Below are 19,038 nucleotides of genomic sequence, written 5' to 3'. Positions count from 1 at the left end.
ACTTGATAACAAAGCTTCTAAAGAAAGTTTGGTCAAAATCCGTTGAGAAATGTAGGAGGAGTTGCGCACAGAAGAAATTGTTCACTATATATTCTATATAAGGAAAAAAAACAAAGGGCCATAATTAGGTCAAATATATACCAATTGCAAAACCCTGGCAATATGTGTCAGGGCACTTGATGACAAAGCTTCTGAGAAAGTTTGGTCAAAATCCGTTGAGAAATGTAGGAGGAGTTGCGCACAGAATAAATTGTTCACTATATATTTTATATAAGGAAAAAAAAACAAAGGGCCATAATTAGGTCAAATATTATCTAATCGCAAAACCCCGACAATATGCGCCAGGGCACTTGATGACAAAGCTTCTGTGAAAGTTTGGTCAAAATCCGTTGAGAAATGTAGGAGGAGTTGCGCACAGAAGAAATTGTTTACGCCCGCCCGCCCGTCCGCCCGCCCACCCGACTGCCCGCCCGCCGACATACCTCAATCTAATAACCAGTTTTTTCCTTCGGAAAACCTGGTTAAAAATGGGGCCGGGTTGACCAGAAATAAAATTGGTTTGGGGCCGGGTTGACCAATTTGGGGCCGGGCTGACTTGGGGCCGGGTTGACTTGGGGCCGGGTTGACTGTAATTCGTTGAGTTACACAGCTGTTGTATGTGTGATAAATGATTAGTGTCAATATTTGTTACAAAGTTGTTGCTTTGTTCTTCTTGCCATTTCGGTTTTGATTTAGTTTGCGATTTATTTTCATTCTTATATGATTTGTCAAAATTAATGTCAAAGTTACTTAATGTCCAATATAACGCGTTGTGTCCATCTGAAAAAAGTGAGTCTGTTTCTATAACTTTAAAATCAGATATAAGTTTAAATGCATCAACACTCGCCATGAGATAGTCAATAATTGATTTATTCCTGAAAGTTAAATTTGCGGGCCTATCAGTTTTAAATCTACCATTAACAACAAAAATGTTATTACTTCTACAGAGTTCAATCAGTTGAATGCCATGATTATTCATTCTTTTGTCACTTGACAGCCTATGTACAGGAATTGATAATTCCTCTAGTACTTTATTTATCAAAGAAAGACACCAATTCGTCGTCAATGTTAAAATGATCATTTAAGAAAGAATCACAGGGAATGAAATCCATTAACTCTGCAATATGTGAGTTCAGATTGCCAGCTAAGAGGACATATTTATTAGAACTGTACTTTGAAATAATTTCATTTTCAAAAGTACTGTAGTCTAAATCGTTAAAAAATCTTGAACCTTCTGGCGGTAAATATATTATACCTAGTATGACGTGCTCACTTTGCTTAAACATATGTTTATCCAAGGAAAACCAAAAAATATAGTCAGTATTATTTTCAATAGGTTTTACAAATTGACTTAAGGACTCTTTAACATATAGTCCGATACCCCCTGATTTTCTCAAATAAGCTTGACTACAACATTTTGAAAAATATACGAAATTTTCAATGTCAACAATATCAGAAGCATCCGTATGAGTTTCTTGTATACACACAAAATCATGCAAGTTAATAAAAACGACAAAGTCCGGATACTGAAGGCGTTTTTTTAAACCATTCATATTAAGAGAAACACATTTTATTTCATTTTTATTATATTTTAGAAAAGAATTCCCCCAATTGTCCTATTTTTTGCCATCCATATGTGAGTGAGTTTCAGTGGTAATGATTTTTTATTGTTGTCCTTTGAATCATTGTCCCATGGACGCGATATATTGCTCTGTTGGTTTGTTTCTGATGTACTTGCCCGGCTAGTAAGTGGGCTCGAAACATGACTGTATGTGGCTGAATGTCTTGGAGAAACAGAATTCGCACGTGTGAGACGCCCCCTTCGTTCAGGTGAATCGGTACGCTGGGCAGTATATAGCTGTTGGTCACGTGGCTGCGAATGAATCACCTCGTGGTCCGGTCCATTGGCTCGCTCTGATTGTATTATGACTGAACTCTCAAACCTGATCCTTTTGATAGAAATCTAATGAAATTCACACCTTTTCGGTCAAAGACAACAAAACTTGTGGGTTGCCAAGCTTTGATTTGGTGACAGTTGGCATCACATGTTTTAAACACATCGTGATCATGATAACGGCAATTTAGACTAATTGATACAAAATTAGAGGTGTTCATTGTTAACAAGTTGTTGTTTTTTAATATGATAATGTTGTTAACCTGGTGCTTATGTTATGATACAAACAAAATGCCTGGCTTGTGAAATGTGCTCAAAATTTAACTGGCATATAAGTGGTAAAGAGAATACATGGTTGATGTCAGGATGGAGAAGGTTTACCCGGTGAGCGAGAAAGCGCAACTAAGAGAGCTTAAGCTACCTCTTGAACAAATTTGCACAGGCCCTGCGAGTTCAAGTGAACGAAGATCTACTGTATACTGGCCATGGACAATGTCTCATCAAGCTATGTAAACCACACCATTCTCATTTCTTCTCACTGATCAGATGAGGATTTTACATTCCCCCTATTTTTATTATGCTCCGCACTTTAATGTGGCCATAAAATTGCAAAGAGCAATAACTCCAAGATTATGCAATAAGGTTCTTTTCTCAATGGAATCTATTCATCTTTAAATCTTCAGATTGATATCCAATGTTAGATAACTTAAAAACAAGATTGGTGACCAGAACATTTTTTTTCCAAACAATCTAAGATCTATAGTTTTCATTTCAGCTATAATATATTATGTCTATATGTAGCCCAAGAATACACCTTTGAATTACACAATGAATTTTGATTTTGAACTCTGCAATGAACTCTGCAAAAAAATTTAATTAAAAAATTTAATTTCTTACATAGATCAACTGTGGCTATTAAAATGAAAACATATGCAAAATATTCATAGCCCAATTTTACCTAAATGCTTTTCATTGCTTTTGATTTTTTCAACTTAAATAATTATCCTGGCAGAATGGGTAAAGCCTTGATAAATTCCTTTCACAAGACCAATAGGTCCTAATTGTTTTAAAAAAAACCTATAAAAGCATGAATCCAAAAAACGTACATAACTTGAAACTTTGCGTCCACAGCAAGTTTATTGCATTCTGCACCCAGGACGCAGAGTTACAAAATTCAATGAGATATTAATATTACTATATGTGAAGCTTATATCTTAAGATTTAAAGCAATTTATGCATTTTCAGTAAGAATCATAATACGGTAAAATTTTCAACTTAAGAGTGTTTTTTTTTTTAAAATGATATTTGACTTTGGTTTTATTAAAATGAGATTTGAATTGTTATAATTGTAAGTCAAATTCTTGTGTTTCTATATGAATTTTATGGACACTATAAACTTTTGAATGGCATATTAAATTATCATTATTAAACATTATGCAAAAAAAAAAGATATTTTTTCTTCATTGTCATGACTCACTAAAATTGTACCTGTAGCAATGCCTTAAAGAAATACTTTGTACCTTTCTTGAAAATCCTGACTACTTTTTTGAACATTTGACCATCAATCTTCTGAGTGGAAGCTAAAATACTAATCTTCTGAGTGGAAGCTAAAATACAAATGAAGGTTCTTTCAACATCTTCCTTACGTACAGAATTTATCGTCAATGTGGAACCTATCTTTAACAGGCCAGACCTGAAAATTGAAAGGCAAAAATTTAGTATGTGACCTGGGCTTATCTGGGCTGTTCACGTAAAAACATTGCCAGGTCATAATATTCCCATTTCTCTCTGTCAACAAATCAAAGTGAACTTTGCCAAAAAATCTGGTAAATATGCATTGTCTGTGTCAGATTAACTAAATGTATGCCATATGTAACTGATGTTACAAAGTCTGTTTTTTTGTTTGTTTAACTGGCAGTTTCCACTCTGGGTTCTAAAAAAATAATGTCATAAAGAGAATGAAGCTAACCATTATAAATGTTTCCATAATAGCATGTTAAGGCTTAGGAACAACAATATAATTGACATGTAATGCCAAAGAAGAGAAAGCTCCGCCCACTGATTCATGTGACATAGTCATTCAGAACCAAAGACAAAAGACAGTACCGATGTTTTCACAAAACTATTATGTGACTTCTGAATTTACCTTATATAATTTTGGTATATATAAAATTTTAATAATTTTAATGGTTTAATAAAATATTCCAATAAATTATTGTATTCAAAAAAAGTAAAATATATCTGTATTGAATGTATCAATGCTCATATAAAGTTTTGCAAATATCCTGTTATTTCTCGCTGACTTTAATGAAGATCTTAAACTGACAAATTATCATTATGTCTTACAAATTCAAAGAGAGGTTATAATGTAGAAAAGTATTATAATCATTTAAGTTTGAAATTGAAGTAGTGAAATATAAATAGTAAAATTGTATCAGTGACACAGTAACTTTTACAATCATTTTTAGGTTTTTATGTGCAAAATTCAGTTTAAATAATACATTTGTTCATGTATAGTTAAAATTGATTGAGAAAATTGCCCTTGCGTAACTTAAAAGTATAATATATGATTATATATTTTTGTACATTTGATTCGCAATAAATTTTACACAATGTTATTCCTTTTAAAATAAGCTTCACATACATCAGACATGATGCTATTGGTATTAGTTTCTTAAGTAGATGAATTTAAATGTTTAATCATAATTTATTGAAATTTTATAGAAATATTCACCTATTCAAGATTATTTCACCTAAAATATTTATAGTATTTACTTATTATATTTGCAATCTTTTTTTTTCTACAGCTCGCTCATCCTCAATAAAACCAACATTTGGTGTTCCACTGGGTAGCTCTAATATGAAGGTTTTTCTTGAGGTCAAATTGTCTTTAGAAAGGTGAATAATCATATGTTTAATTTGACAGGGAAGTTGACATCCAGATCAGGAGGATAAATGTTTAAATTTCAGGATGAACAAGCAATTATCATAGTATTGCAAGCAATCCATAAGTCCCCTACCGGTTAGAACCCCATCAACATTCTGATGGGCCAAATGGCCATTCAATTTTACCAGTAAATGAATGACATGAATGAACTTAAATCTTTTGAGTTCTAAGTTTGTCTATATCACAGTAATGTATTAAGTTTCCCTGCCTAGTATATATATACATCTTTATTGCCTCCGAATGTTCGAAGATATACATATTACATAAAACAGTCAATGAAAAGAAACAACATTAAGCAAAGTAAAGCATCATAATTATACAAAAGGAACAATTTCAAAGATGTAAAAATATATATATTACATAAGACAATATTTGAAGAGAAGTCACGTTAATCATTATCAGCACATCATATTAGTGCAAGAAGATACAAAACTACATGTAACATCTTACGCAAAAATAGCACATTCAGCTGCAAACATACATTTATTCAACATTTATATGCTTTTACGTGTTTTTTCGTTTTTATGCCCCCACAATGTGGGAGCATATATAGCGTTGCACTTGTCTGTCCGTCCGTCCCGAAATCTTGTGAACGCAACTCCTCTTAAACCAGATGGCAGATTTTGCTTAAACTTACAGGGATGAACAACTTTAATGTGTAGATGGTAGTAAAGGAAGGAATTTTCGCTGCGACCAAATTTAAGAGAATTATGGCCCTTTGTTGATTTTTTCACTATATACTATGTAGAAATTTTGTGAACGCAACTCCTCTTAAACCGGATGGCAGATTTTGCTTAAACTTACAGGGATGAACAACCTTAATGTGTAGATGGTAGTAAAGGAAGGAATTTTCGCTGCGACCAAATTTAAGAGAATTATGGCCCTTTGTTGATTTTTTCACTATATACTATGTAGAAATTTTGTGAACGCAACTCCTCTTAAACCGGATGGCAGATTTTGCTTAAACTTACAGGGATGAACAACCTTAATGTGTAGATGGTAGTAAAGGAAGGAATTTTTGCTGCGACCAAATTTAACAGAATTATGGCCCTTTGTTGATTTTTTCACTATATACTATGTAGAAATTTGTGAACGCAACTCCTCTTAAACCGGATGGCAGATTTTGCTTAAACTTACAGGGATGAACAACCTTAATGTGTAGATGGTAGTAAAGGAAGGAATTTTTGCTGCAACCAAATTTAACAGAATTATAGCCCTTTGTTGATTTTTTCACTATATACTATGTAGAAATTTTGTGAACGCAACTTCTCTTAAACCGGATGGCAGATTTTGCTTAAACTTACAGGGATGAACAACCTTAATGTGTAGATGGTAGTAAAGGAAGGAATTTTTGCTGCGACCAAATTTAACAGAATTATGGCCCTTTGTTGATTTTTTCACTATATACTTTGTAGAAATTTTGTGAATGCAACTCCCCTTAAACCGGATGGCAGATTTTGCTTAAACTTCCAGGGATTTACAACCTTAATGTGTAGGTGGTAGTAAAGGAAGGAATTTTTGCTGCGACCAAATTTAACAGAATTATGGCCCTTTGTTGATTTTTTCACTATATACTATGTGGAAATTTTGTGAATGCAACTCCTCTTAAACCGGATGGCAGATTTTGCATAAACTTCCAGGGATTAACAACCTTAATGTGTAGATGGTAGTAAAGGAAGGAATTTTTGCTGCGACCAAATTTAACAGAATTATGGCCCTTTGTTGATTTTTAGTTTTCAACTTGTGGCACATGTAGTCCAAAAAATGTTTGACCTAGAGTCATAAGATTGACAGAACAGTGGCGTGTGGGGGCATCAGTGTCCTATGGACACATTTCTAGTTAAGTTATCATGTACATAACGTTTGGACCATGCAATGAAGAAGAAGGAAACTAATTGACATTAAAAGCAAATCTTAAATATAGAAAGGTTAGAAATGCATAAAATGTCAGTAGTTTCCTTTAGCTTTTGCAAGACATTATTTAACATTTTTTAAATATTGTTAAATGCGAAATCGAAATTTTAACAAATATAAATGAAATAGTGACTTTCTTAACATTCCTTTTACATTTCTAAAAAATCTAAGTTCAAGGGGGACATATGGTTATTCTGGAAATAGTCTTGCTCGAGTATTTAACCTTCTCAAAAATGTTGAGTGAAAATAAGAAACATATATATGAAGTTTGAAGTAGATACATTAGGAAACAACGAAGTTATTTAAAAAAGACATTTTTTTTATAAAAATTCTAAGTTCAAGGGAGGTAATACTGATAATTTTTGTGCTAGAGTTGTAAACCTTGTCACATATGATGTGGTTGATGACCAGAAACTTATATTTAAAGTTTGAAGAAAATACCTTAAGAAATAAAGAATTTATAGTGAAAAAAATGAAAAATTTAAATCAGAAATCTTGAAATTCAGGCTTTTTGTTGCCATAGCAACCAGAATTTTCAACATAGGAAGAAAAGAAAAAGATGTGCATAATCTCAAGACTGCCATCTACCCATATTTCAAGTTTCATAAAAACGGACTGACAGACGGACGGACGGACAGACAGATGGACGGAGGGTAAACCTTAAGTCCCCTCTGGTTAAACCGGTAGGGGACTAATAAACTGATGCTGTAAAACAGGGATTGAGTTAAATCTGAAGATTATTGAAATAAAGGGAAAATGATGTTTAATACCTTGCTTGATTTCGTTATATTGCTGTAAATGTGCCGGTCTGACAGATTTTTTGTCGGCCTGACAAAATTCAAGGAATTGTCAGACAGAATGTCTGACACTTTTTTCAGAAGTCTGTCAATCTGTCAATTAAAGTCAGTATATTTAGCATCTTTGATAAAATACAGATTTACAGAGCCCCAGATATTTTTTTTTGGCCAAGGGGTTTTTACCCATCGAGAGGGAAAATGTAAATTCTGAAAAATGGGTCAAAGACAGGTTGCATTTGTATACCAAATGTCATGAGGCTGTGATGTTACAAAAAATGTTTACCATTGACCATTAATGTAAAAAATTTAACTAAGTCGGTAAACAGGAAATGGATGAGCGACACACCTGAAATCGAATCCCACAGTATGGGACCATGAGGCAATGCTGTATGCTAAATATTAAGAAGCTGTGATAAGTAGTTGCTGAGAAAACTGTTACGAAAATTTCCTACCACTGACCATTAATGTCGAAAATTTAACTAAGTCAGTAAATAGGAAATGAATGATTGACAGATCTGAAAATGGATCCCACAGTATGGGACCACTAGTTAATTTTGTATGCAAAATATCAAAAGGCTGTGATAAGTAGTTGCTGAGAAAATAGTTACGAAAATTTCCCATCATTTACCATTAAAGTCACAAATTTAACTAAGTCGGTAAACAGGAAATGGATGACAGACCTGAAATCAAATCCCACAGTATGGGACCATGTGTCAATGCTGTATGCCAAATATCAAGAAGCTGTGAGAAGTAGTTGCTGAGAAAACTGTTACAAAAATTTCCTCCTACCATTGTCCATTAATGTCGGAAATTTAACTAAGTAGATAAACAGGAAAAGGATAAGCGACAGACTTGAAATCTAATCCCGCCGTACGAAACCCTGTGTCAATGCTGTATGCCAAATATCAAGAGGCTGTGATGAGTAGTTGCTGAGAAAACTGTTACGAAAATTTCCTGCCACTGACCATTAATGTTGAAAAATTAACTTAGTTGTTAAACAGGAAGTGGATGAGCGACAGACCTGAAACCAAATCCCACAGTATGGGACCATGTGTCAATGCTGTATGCCAAATATCAAGAGGCTGTGATAAGTAGTTGCTGAGAAAACTGTTACGAAAATTGCCTACCATTGACCATTAATGCTGAAAATTTAACTAAGTTGGCAAACAGGAAGTGGATGAGCGACAGACCTGAAATTGAATCCCACAGTATAGGACCATGTGTCAACGCTGTATGCCAAATACCAAGGGGCTGTGATATAAGTAGTTGCTGAGAAAACAATTACGAAAGTTTTTCCCCGCCCGCCCGTTGCCCACTGCCCGCCCGACATTCACCATACTATAACCCGGGTTTGCACCAGTGCAATCCGGCCAAAAATGTAAGGGGTAAAATCTATACAAGCATTTAGCAATTTTTGCATAAAATCAAACTGATATTTATTTTTAAGAAAAACTTTTACAAATAAAATCAAACAGACATTTTTAGAAAAACTTTTACAAACAATATTGATTCTGTGTGTGTGTAGTCTATGCTTAATGAGGGTCCATCCGCCAGCAAGGGCACAAAATGCAGCTTTTGCTGTTGAGTACCGACCCTGGACAACTGACACCAGTCATGCCCTTAAGAGTTAATTTTGAGGCACAAAGTGGTGACAATTTACCTCCATGCAATTTCCATGGAGTTTTAGCCAAAGTCAAAAGTAGGTCACTTTACTACAGTCAATGAGAACCTGAGACAATAATGAAATGGTAGCCCTTAAAAGGGCTTGGTGCCAGAAAAAGACCTGCCATTCAAGCTGTCTATCTGTGCTAGGGGCTCAAGCACCCTAGCACACCATTCTTGTCGTCTTAGCTTACTTTGTAGGGCCACTTCCCTCGGCATTAGTCAGGACACCGACAGCTGGTCTGCAGTATAAGTTCTGATCTTTTGCCCAATCCCAAGTCTTCAAATCTTCTGCCGATGCCCTGTGCCTTCTCAGTGTCGAGTACAATCCAAGCAGAAGTGATAAGAAATATTGATTCTGTGCAAAACAATACAAATCATGCTCTGTAAGGGCAGACATCCTTAGGCTAGGTATACTGATACCACAGTTGAAAATGTGTCACACTATTTTACAATCTCCATTGGTCAGTTCTTTGACTATTTTCTATATATTTTCTGCCTTTTCTCAATTTTGAACAATTAATAATTATAATTAACATTAGAATTTAAACTAGATCTATCACTAAATGTGATTAATACCCCTGCAAAACAGCTTCAGAAATAAGGATGTTACTAGTAACAGAATACCTTGTAAAAGAAATGAAATAGAGTTATGGTTGTGGGCAAATAAAGATAGTTGTGGTTCTTGTATGTTGCATTTCCTTTCAATGTGGTTGGCCATTGATGAAATTTCATTGATTTACTCTGTAATAAGTCACGAAAGACAAGGAATAGGAACAAAGAACAATAACTCTATAAATACTGAAGATGGAGTTATGGTTATTATGCACTGCACTTCCTCTCATTGTGCTTGACCATTGTATGAAGTTGTATTGAATTCCAACTACCAGTTTTCAAGTTATGCACTGGACAAAAAAGTAACAAAGGGCAATAACTGTAATTAGTCCAAATAGTTATGGTTCTTGTGCACTGCACTTCATCTCACTGCCCTTGATCATTGTATAAAATTTCATTGAATTCCAACCATCAATTTTCAAGTTTAATGCACTGGACAATAATAAAATGTAACAAAGGCCAAAAACTTTTAAATAAGTCAAGAAAAGAGTTATAGTTTCTGTGCACTGCACTTCCTCTCAATATACATGACCATTGTATGAAATAGTATTGAATTCCAACTAGCAGTTTTAAAGTTATGCTCTGGACAAGAAAAAAGCAATGAAAAAGTAACAAAGGGCAATAACTCTATAATTACTCTGGACAGAGTTATAGTTCTTGTGCACTGCACTTCCTCCTATTGTGCTTGACCATTGTATGAAGTTGTTTTGAATTCCAACCAGTATGTTTTAAGTTATGTTACGGACAAGGATAAGTATCAAAGGGCAATAACTCTGTAATTTGTCAAAACGGAGTTACGGTTCTTGTGCATTGCACTTCCTCTAAATGTGCTTGACAACTGTATGAAGTTGTATTGAATTCCAACAAGTAGTTTTCAAGTTATGCTCCGGACAAGGAAAAGTAACAAAGGGCAATCACTCTGTAATTAGTCAAGATGGAGTTATGGTTTATGTGCACTGCACTTCCTCTCAATGTGCTGAACCATTGTATGAAGTTATATTGAATTCCAACCATTAGTCTTCAAGTAATGCTCCGGACAAAAAAGCAATGGAAAAGTAACAAAGGGCAATAACTAAATAATTAGTCAAGACAGAGTTATGGTTCTTGTGCACTGCACTTCCCCTTATTATGCTTGACCATTGTATGAAATTGTTTTGAATTCCAACCAGTAGTTTTCAAGTTATGCTCCAGACAAGGAAAAGTAACACAACCAGAAGTTTTCAAGTTATGCTCCGGACAAGGAAAAGTAACGAAGGGCAGTAACTCTGTAATAAGTCAAGATGGAGTTATGGTTCTTGGGCACTGCACTCCCTCTCAATGTGCTTGACCATTGTATGAAGTTATATTGAATTCCAACTTTTAGTCTTCAAGTTATGGTCCGGACAAAAGAAAGCAATGGAAAAGTAACAAAGGGCAATAACTCTGTAATTACTTTAAAAGAGTTATTGTTCTTGTGCACTGCACTTGCCCTTATTGTGCTTGACAATTGTATGAAGTTGTTTTGAATTCCAACCAGTAGTTTTCAAGTTATGTTCCGGACAAGGAAAAGTAACAAATTTAGGGCAATAACTCTGTAATTAGTCAAGATGGAGTTATGGTTCTTGTGCACTGCACTGCTTGACCATTGTATGAAGTTATATTGAATTCCAACCATTAGTCTTCAAGTTATGCTTCGGACAAGGAAAATGCAACAGACAGCTGGACCGACCGACCACCGGGTCAGACTCCTATATACCCCCCCAAACTTCGTTTCGGGGGTATAAAAATAAACAAGAAAGATTTATATCTTTACTTAAACAAGAGGGCCATGAGGTCGCTCACCTGTATAAAGGCACCCGGAGCGGAGCCAGTTTAAACCCCAAGGCTTTTATTTGAACAAACTTGGAAGACGCCCATTAGAAGATGTTTCACGATGTTAAGTTTTTACTAACACACATATAATGAGAAACAACGATCTTTCCGCCCCCCATAGCCCCCCCCCCCCCCGCAGGGCCAATTTTAACCCAAATGCTTTTATTTGAACAAACTTGGTAGACACCCATAAGAAGATGTTTCATGCTAAACATCTAAGCTCTAGCTCATTGGGTTTTTTTTAAAAGAAGATTTTTTAAGTTTTTGCTATACACATGTAAGGAAAATCAATGATACACATATAGTTAAAACCAATGACACCACTGGGGCGGGGCCAATTTTGACCCCCGGGCTTTTATTTGAACAAACTTTGTAGACAATTACTTGAAGATGTTTCATGCTTAATATTTAAACTCTAGCTATAATCCTATTTGGGTTTTTTCAAAGAAGATTTTTAAGTTTTTGCTATACAAATATAAGGAAAATCAATAACACCTGGGGCGGGGCCAATTTTGACCCCAGGGCTTTTATTTGAACAAACTTGGTAGACACCAATTAGAACATGTTTCATGCTAAATATCTTAGCTCTAGCTCTTTGGGTTCTTTAAAAGAAGATATTTTAAGTTTTTACTATATGCATATAGGGAAAATCAAAGACCCCCTGGGGCGGGGCCAATTTTGACCCAAGGGCTTTTATTTGAACAAACTTGGTACACACTCATTAGAAGATTTTTCATGCTAAATATCTTAGCTCTAGCTATTTGGGTTCTTTAAAAGAAGATTTTTTAAGTTTTTACTATATGCATATAGGGAAAATGAAAGACCCCCTGGGGCGGGGGCCAATTTTGACCCCAGGGCTTTTATTTGAACAAACTTGGTAGACACTTACTAGAAGATGTTTCATGCTTAATATCTAAACTCTAGCTATTTGGGTTTTTTCAAAGAAGATTTTTTAAGTTTTTGCTATACACATATAAGGAAAATCAATGACCCCTGGGGCGGGGCCAATCTTGACCCCAGGGCTTTTATTTGAACAAACTTTGTAGACACTCATTAGAAGATGTTTCATGCTAAATATCTTATCTCTAGCTATTTGGGTTCTTTAAAAGAAGATATTTTAAGTTTTTAGTATATGCATATAGGGAAAATCAAAGACCCCCTGGGGCGGGGCCAATTTTGACCCCAGGGCTTTTATTTGAACAAGCTTAGTAGACACTCATTAGAAGATGTTTCATGCCAAATATCTAAGCTCTAGCTCTTAGGGTTTTTTAAAAGAAGATATTTAAAGTTTTTTCTTACGGTTGCCATGGCAACCAGAGTTCTGCATGGAATTAAATTCTTTGTACAATTTTTAAAGGTGACCACCAAAGGAACATTCCTGTGAAGTTTGGATGAAATTGGCTTAGTGGTTTATGAGGAGATGTCATTTAAAGTAAAAGTTTACGAACGGACAACGGTCGGACGCCGGACGAAGGCCGGACGCCGGACGAAAAGCGATCACAAAAGCTCACCCTGTCACTTTGTGACAGGTGAGCTAAACAAGAACCGGTTGAACCGGGTGATGCTCCCCGAGAAGGTTCTGGACACAGGAAAGTATAAAAAAAATGAACAAAGGGCAATAACTCCAAAATTAGACCAGGCTTTGTTTAGGTTCTTTAAGCATTGCAGTTCTATCCAATTATATCTAGCTACCTACAAAGTTTCATGTTGATATCTCTAATAGTTTTAAAGTAATGTCCAGGACAAAAGTCAAAAAGTAAAAATAAACAAAGGGCAATTACTTCAAAATAAGGCAAGGCAGAGTAATGATTCTTAAGCACTGCACTTCCACCCAATGAGACCTATCTATCTACAAAGTTTCATGTTGATATCTCTTATAATTTTAGAGTAATGTCCCAGACAAAGTTCAAAGTGTCAAAATGAACAAAGGGCAATAACTCCAAAAGTAGGCAAGACAGTGTTACAGTTCTTGTGCACTGCAAACTTACTCAATGAGATCTATCTACCTACAAAGTTTCATGTTGATATCTCTTATACATTAAGAGTTATGTCCCGGACAAAGTTCAAAGTGTAAAAATAAACAAAGGGGGATAATTCAAAAATTAGGCAAGGCAGAGTTAAGGTTCTTGTGCACTGCACACCTACTCAATGAGATCTATCTACCTACAAAGTTTCATGTTGATACCTCTTATACTTTTAGAGTTATGTCCCGGACAAAGTTCAAAGTGTAAAATAAACAAAGGGGGATAATTCAAAAATTAGACAAGGCAGAGTTACGGTTCTTGTGCACTGCACACCTACTCAATGAGATCTATCTACCTACAAAGTTTCATGTTGATACCTCTTATACTTTTAGAGTTATGTCCAGGACAAATTTCAAAGTGTAAAATAAACAAAGGGGGATAATTCAAAAATTAGGCAAGGCAGTTATGGTTCTTGTGCACTGCACACCTACTCAGTGAGATCTATCTACCTACAAAGTTTCATGTTGATACCTCTTATACTTTTAGAGTTATGTCCCGTACAAAGTTCAAAGTGTAAAATAAACAAAGGGGGATAATTCAAAAATTAGGCAAGGCAGAGTTACGGTTCTTGTGCGCTGCACACCTACTCAATGAGATCTATCTTACTACAAAGTTTCATGTTGATACCTCTTATACTTTTAGAGTTATGTCCCAGACAAATTTCAAAGTGTAAAATAAACAAAGGGGGATAATTCAAAAATTAGGCAAGGCAGAGTTACGGTTCTTGTGCACTTCACATCTACTCAATGAGATCTATCTACCTACAAAGTTTCATGTTGATACCTCTTATACTTTTAGAGTTATGTCCCGGACAAAGTTCAAAAAGTAAAATAAACAAAGGGGGATAATTCAAAAATTAGGCAAGGCAGTGTTATGGTTCTTATGCAATGCACTTCTACTCAATGAGATCTATCTACCTACAAAGTTTCATGTTGATACCTCTTATACTGTTAGAGTTATGTCCCGGACAAATTTCAAAGTGTAAAATAAACAAAGGGGGGTAATTCAAAAATTAGGCAAGGCAGAGTTACGGTTCTTGTGCACTGCACACCTACTCAATGAGATCTATCTACCTACAAAGTTTCATGTTGATACCTCTTATACTTTTAGAGTTATGTCCCGGACAAAGTTCAAAGTGTAAAAATAAACAAAGGGGAATAATTCAAAAATTAGGCAAGGCAGAGTTACGGTTCTTGTGCACTGCACACCTTCTCAATGAGATCTATCTACCTACAAAGTTTCATGTTGATACCTCTTATACTTTTAGAGTTATGTCCCGGACAAAGTTCAAAGTGTAAAATACACAAAGGGGGATAATTCAAAAATTAGGCAAGGCAGTTACGGTTCTTGTGCACTGCACACCTACTCAATGAGATCTATCTACCTACAAAGTTTCATGTTGATACCTCTTATACTTTTAGAGTTATGTCCCGGACAAAGTTCAAAGTGTAAAATAAACAAAGGGGGATAGTTCAAAAATTAGGCAAGGCAGAGTTACGGTTCTTGTGCACTGCACACCTACTCAATGAGATCTATCTAACTACAAAGTTTCATGTTGATACCTCTTATACTTTTAGAGTTATGTCCCAGACAAATTTCAAAGTGTAAAATAAACAAAGGGGGATAATTCAAAAATTAGGCAAGGCAGAGTTACGGTTTTTGTGCCCTGCACACCTACTCAATGAGCCCTGCACACCTACTCAATGAGATCTATCTACCTACAAAGTTTCATGTTGATACCTCTTATACTTTTAGAGTTATGTCCCGGACAAAGTTCAAAGTGTAAAATAAACAAAGGGGGATAATTCAAAAATTAGGCAAGGCAGAGTAATGGTTCTTGTGCACTGCACTTCTACTCAATGAGATCTATCTACCTACAAAGTTTCATGTTGATACCTCTTATACTTTTAGAGTTATGTCCCGGACAAAGTTCAAAGTGTAAAAATAAACAAAGGGGAATAATTCAAAAATTAGGCAAGGCAGAGTTACGGTTCTTGTGCACTGCACACCTACTCAATGAGATCTATCTACCTACAAAGTTTCATGTTGATACCTCTTGTTGTTTCAAAGTTATGTCCCGGACAAGAAAAGGGGACGGACAGACGGAAAGACGGACGGACGGACGGACAAGGCGGCGACTATATGCTCCCCCGAAATTTTTTCGGGGAGCATAAAAAGTAATGGTCTCAAAGAGAAAATTGTCTGTAACTGTTATCTGGGTACGAAATTATTGAAAAGACTGGGAGTACAGTAACAAGAGCTGTCACAGGAGACAGCGAAGCTCGACTAATAAAATACTGGACGCAGTAAGGAGGACAAAACTATGAAAGAAAAATCAATTATGTATAATTATGTATTAACTTATAGCAAAAATATAACATTTGTTAACATAAATTCCAAGTTCAAGGGGAATAATTCTAGAAATAGTCATGCTAGAGTTATGAACCTTGTCACACAACATGTGTGTAATGATAAGAAATATATATTTGAAGTTTGAAGTAGATACCTTAAAAAGTAAAGAAGTTATAATATTTCTTAAAGAAAATCATAAGTTCAAAGAGAGATAAATCTGTAAATATTGCTTCAAGAGTTATGAACATTGTCACATAAAATGTAATTGATGATAAGGAATAAGTATTTGAAGTTTGAGGTTGATACCTTTAAAACTAAAAAAGTTATAGTAAAAAATAACATTTTTCAAGTAAAATATTCTAAGTTAATGGGGAGATAATTCTTGCAATATTAATATTGGTGCTAGAGTTATGAACCTTGTCACATAAGATGTAGATGATGATAAGGTACATATATTTGAAGTATGAAGTTGATCCCTTTAGAAATAAAGAAGTAACAGTAAAAAATAATATTTTTTAAGGAAAATTCTAAGTTCAAGGGGAGATAAATCTGAAAATATTGGTGCTAGAGTTATGAACCTTGTCACATAAGATGTGGATGATGATAAGGTACATATGGTACATTTGAAGTATGAGGTTGATCCCTTAAGAAATAAAGAAGTAACAGTAAACAAGAGGACCATGATGGCACTATATCGCTCACCTTAAGGAATAGATTTTAAAAGTATTTTTTTTTTTAAAAACAAGCAACAGGTTTATAAAATTCTTTAATGTCATTTAAAGGTTAGTGTCAAATGTAAAGTATTTTTGGCCAACAGCAACAGGAATGCAAACAAGTGTATAGAAATACCTATTTTTTCTTTTCTTTAACTAAAAAATACACTCCCTGTAACGTGTTTACATCATGAATATTTTAACAATGACATCATAATTAACAAGACGAAGTACAATTTTGGATAATACTTTGAACAATAAAAATGGGTCAAAGACAAAAAAGGCCGGGTTGCATTATTTGTATACCAAATAACATGACTCATGAGGCTGTGATGTTACAAAAATTTCCTACCATTGACCATCAATGTCGAATATTTAACTTAAAGTCGGTAAACAGGAAGTGGATAAGCGATAGACTTAAACTTGGGACCCCGTATTAATGCAGTCACAATACCAAATATCAAGAGGCTGTGATATGTAGTTGCTGAGAAAACTGTTACGGAAATTTCCTTCCATTTACAATTAATGCCAACTAGAAATGTGTCCATAGGACACGGATGCCCCCACACGCCACTGTTCTGTCAATCTTATGACTCTAGGTCAAATATTTTTTGGACTACATGTGCCACAAGTTGAAAACTAAAAATCAACAAAGGGCCATAATTCTGTTAAATTTGGTCGCAGCAAAAATTCCTTCCTTTACTACCATCTACACATTAAGGTTGTTCATCCCTGTAAGTTTAAGCAAAATCTGCCATCCGGTTTAAGAGGAGTTGCGTTCACAAAATTTCTACATAGTATATAGTGAAAAAATCAACAAAGGGCCATAATTCTGTTAAATTTGGTCGCAGCAAAAATTCCTTCCTTTACTACCATCTACACATTAAGGTTGTTCATCCCTGTAAGTTTAAGCAAAATCTGCCATCCGGTTTAAGAGGAGTTGCGTTCACAAAATTTCTACATAGTATATAGTGAAAAAATCAACAAAGGGCCATAATTCTGTTAAATTTGGTCGCGGCAAAAATTCCTTCCTTTACTACCATCTACACATTAAGGTTGTTCATCCCTGTAAGTTTAAGCAAAATCTGCCATCCGGTTTAAGAGGAGTTGCGTTCACAAAATTTCTACATAGTATATAGTGAAAAAATCAACAAAGGGCCATAATTCTGTTAAATTTGGTCACAGCAAAAATTCCTTCCTTTACTACCATCTACACATAAAGGTTGTTCATCCCTGTAAGTTTAAGCAAAATCTGCCATGCGGTTTAAGAGGAGTTGCGTTCACAAGATTTCGGGATGTACGGACGGACTGACGGACGGACGGACAAGTGCAACGCTATATGCTCCCACATTGTGGGGGCATAAAAATTTAACTAAGTCAGCAAACAAGAAGTGGATGAGCCACATACCTGAAATTATATCCCATGGTATGTGACTACATGTTAATATGTTGTATACCAAATATCAAGAGGCTGTGTTAAGTAGTTGCTGAGAAAATTGTTTCGAAAAATTTCTACCATTGACCATTATTATGAATTTAACTAAGTCAGTAAACATGAAGTGGATGAGCGACAGACCTGAAATCGAATCCCATGGTATGGGACAATGTGTTAATGCTGTATACTAAATATCATGAGGCTCTGATAAGTAGTTGCTGAGAAAACTTATGAAAATTTGGCCCAACCAATTCGCCTGCCCCGAATCAAGCCTCAATACATGATGGTAAACAGTATTTTTTTTTCATATATGTAAATATTTTTCGAAAACCAGTATTATAGTCATAACAGATATCCCATTATTGTTTAAATATTAAAATATTTTTTGATAGTGTTTACTCAGGGGTATCATGTTGGGGGCAGGATCTAACCCCCAAGCATCTGTGGTTTATCATATTAGAACACCCCTTTCTACAAAAACTTCTTTCTGTTCACATGAGTGGCTCTATACACAGGTTTAGTTGTAAAATTAAATCTTGTAAAATGTTATAAAAAAAACAACAACAAAAAACAACAACAAACAGCAGGGATCTCAGGAAGGTCAGAATTTCACGTGGCAGACTGTTTGGCCAAAACTATCATGAGTCAAATCAGTTTTTTCTTGTGTTATTTTTCAACATGAATCATTTTCATGATTCAAAAATTACTGTTTGGGAACTCATTTTGAGTAGATTTTCAAGTTTAAATTGATAATATTGTGAGGTTAGGTAATTTTTAAATTACGTAAGCTTCTTG

At 34.9% G+C, this 19,038-nt stretch overlaps 1 protein-coding gene across 1 annotated transcript in view; it reads right to left on the bottom strand.

The window, feature by feature from the left end:
• LOC132744178 (uncharacterized) overlaps positions 1 to 9,653 on the bottom strand; it is a 29,726-nt gene extending 20,073 nt beyond the window's left edge. The window contains exons 1-2 of the mRNA XM_060732797.1: positions 9,448 to 9,653; positions 3,454 to 3,626 (exon numbers count right to left, since the gene is read on the bottom strand). Coding sequence (XP_060588780.1) covers positions 3,454 to 3,626; positions 9,448 to 9,653 — 379 coding nt within the window. The remainder of the gene's footprint in view (positions 1 to 3,453; positions 3,627 to 9,447) is intronic.
• Between the last annotated feature and the right edge of the window lie 9,385 nt (positions 9,654 to 19,038).

This window comes from Ruditapes philippinarum, unplaced genomic scaffold, assembly GCF_026571515.1.
Source record: "Ruditapes philippinarum isolate M1 unplaced genomic scaffold, ASM2657151v2 ctg2420_1_1_1_1, whole genome shotgun sequence".
In the NCBI taxonomy this organism is placed as follows: domain Eukaryota; kingdom Metazoa; phylum Mollusca; class Bivalvia; order Venerida; family Veneridae; genus Ruditapes; species Ruditapes philippinarum.
Note: the sequence above shows the minus strand (reverse complement) of the source record. Positions and strands in the feature narration are given on the sequence as shown.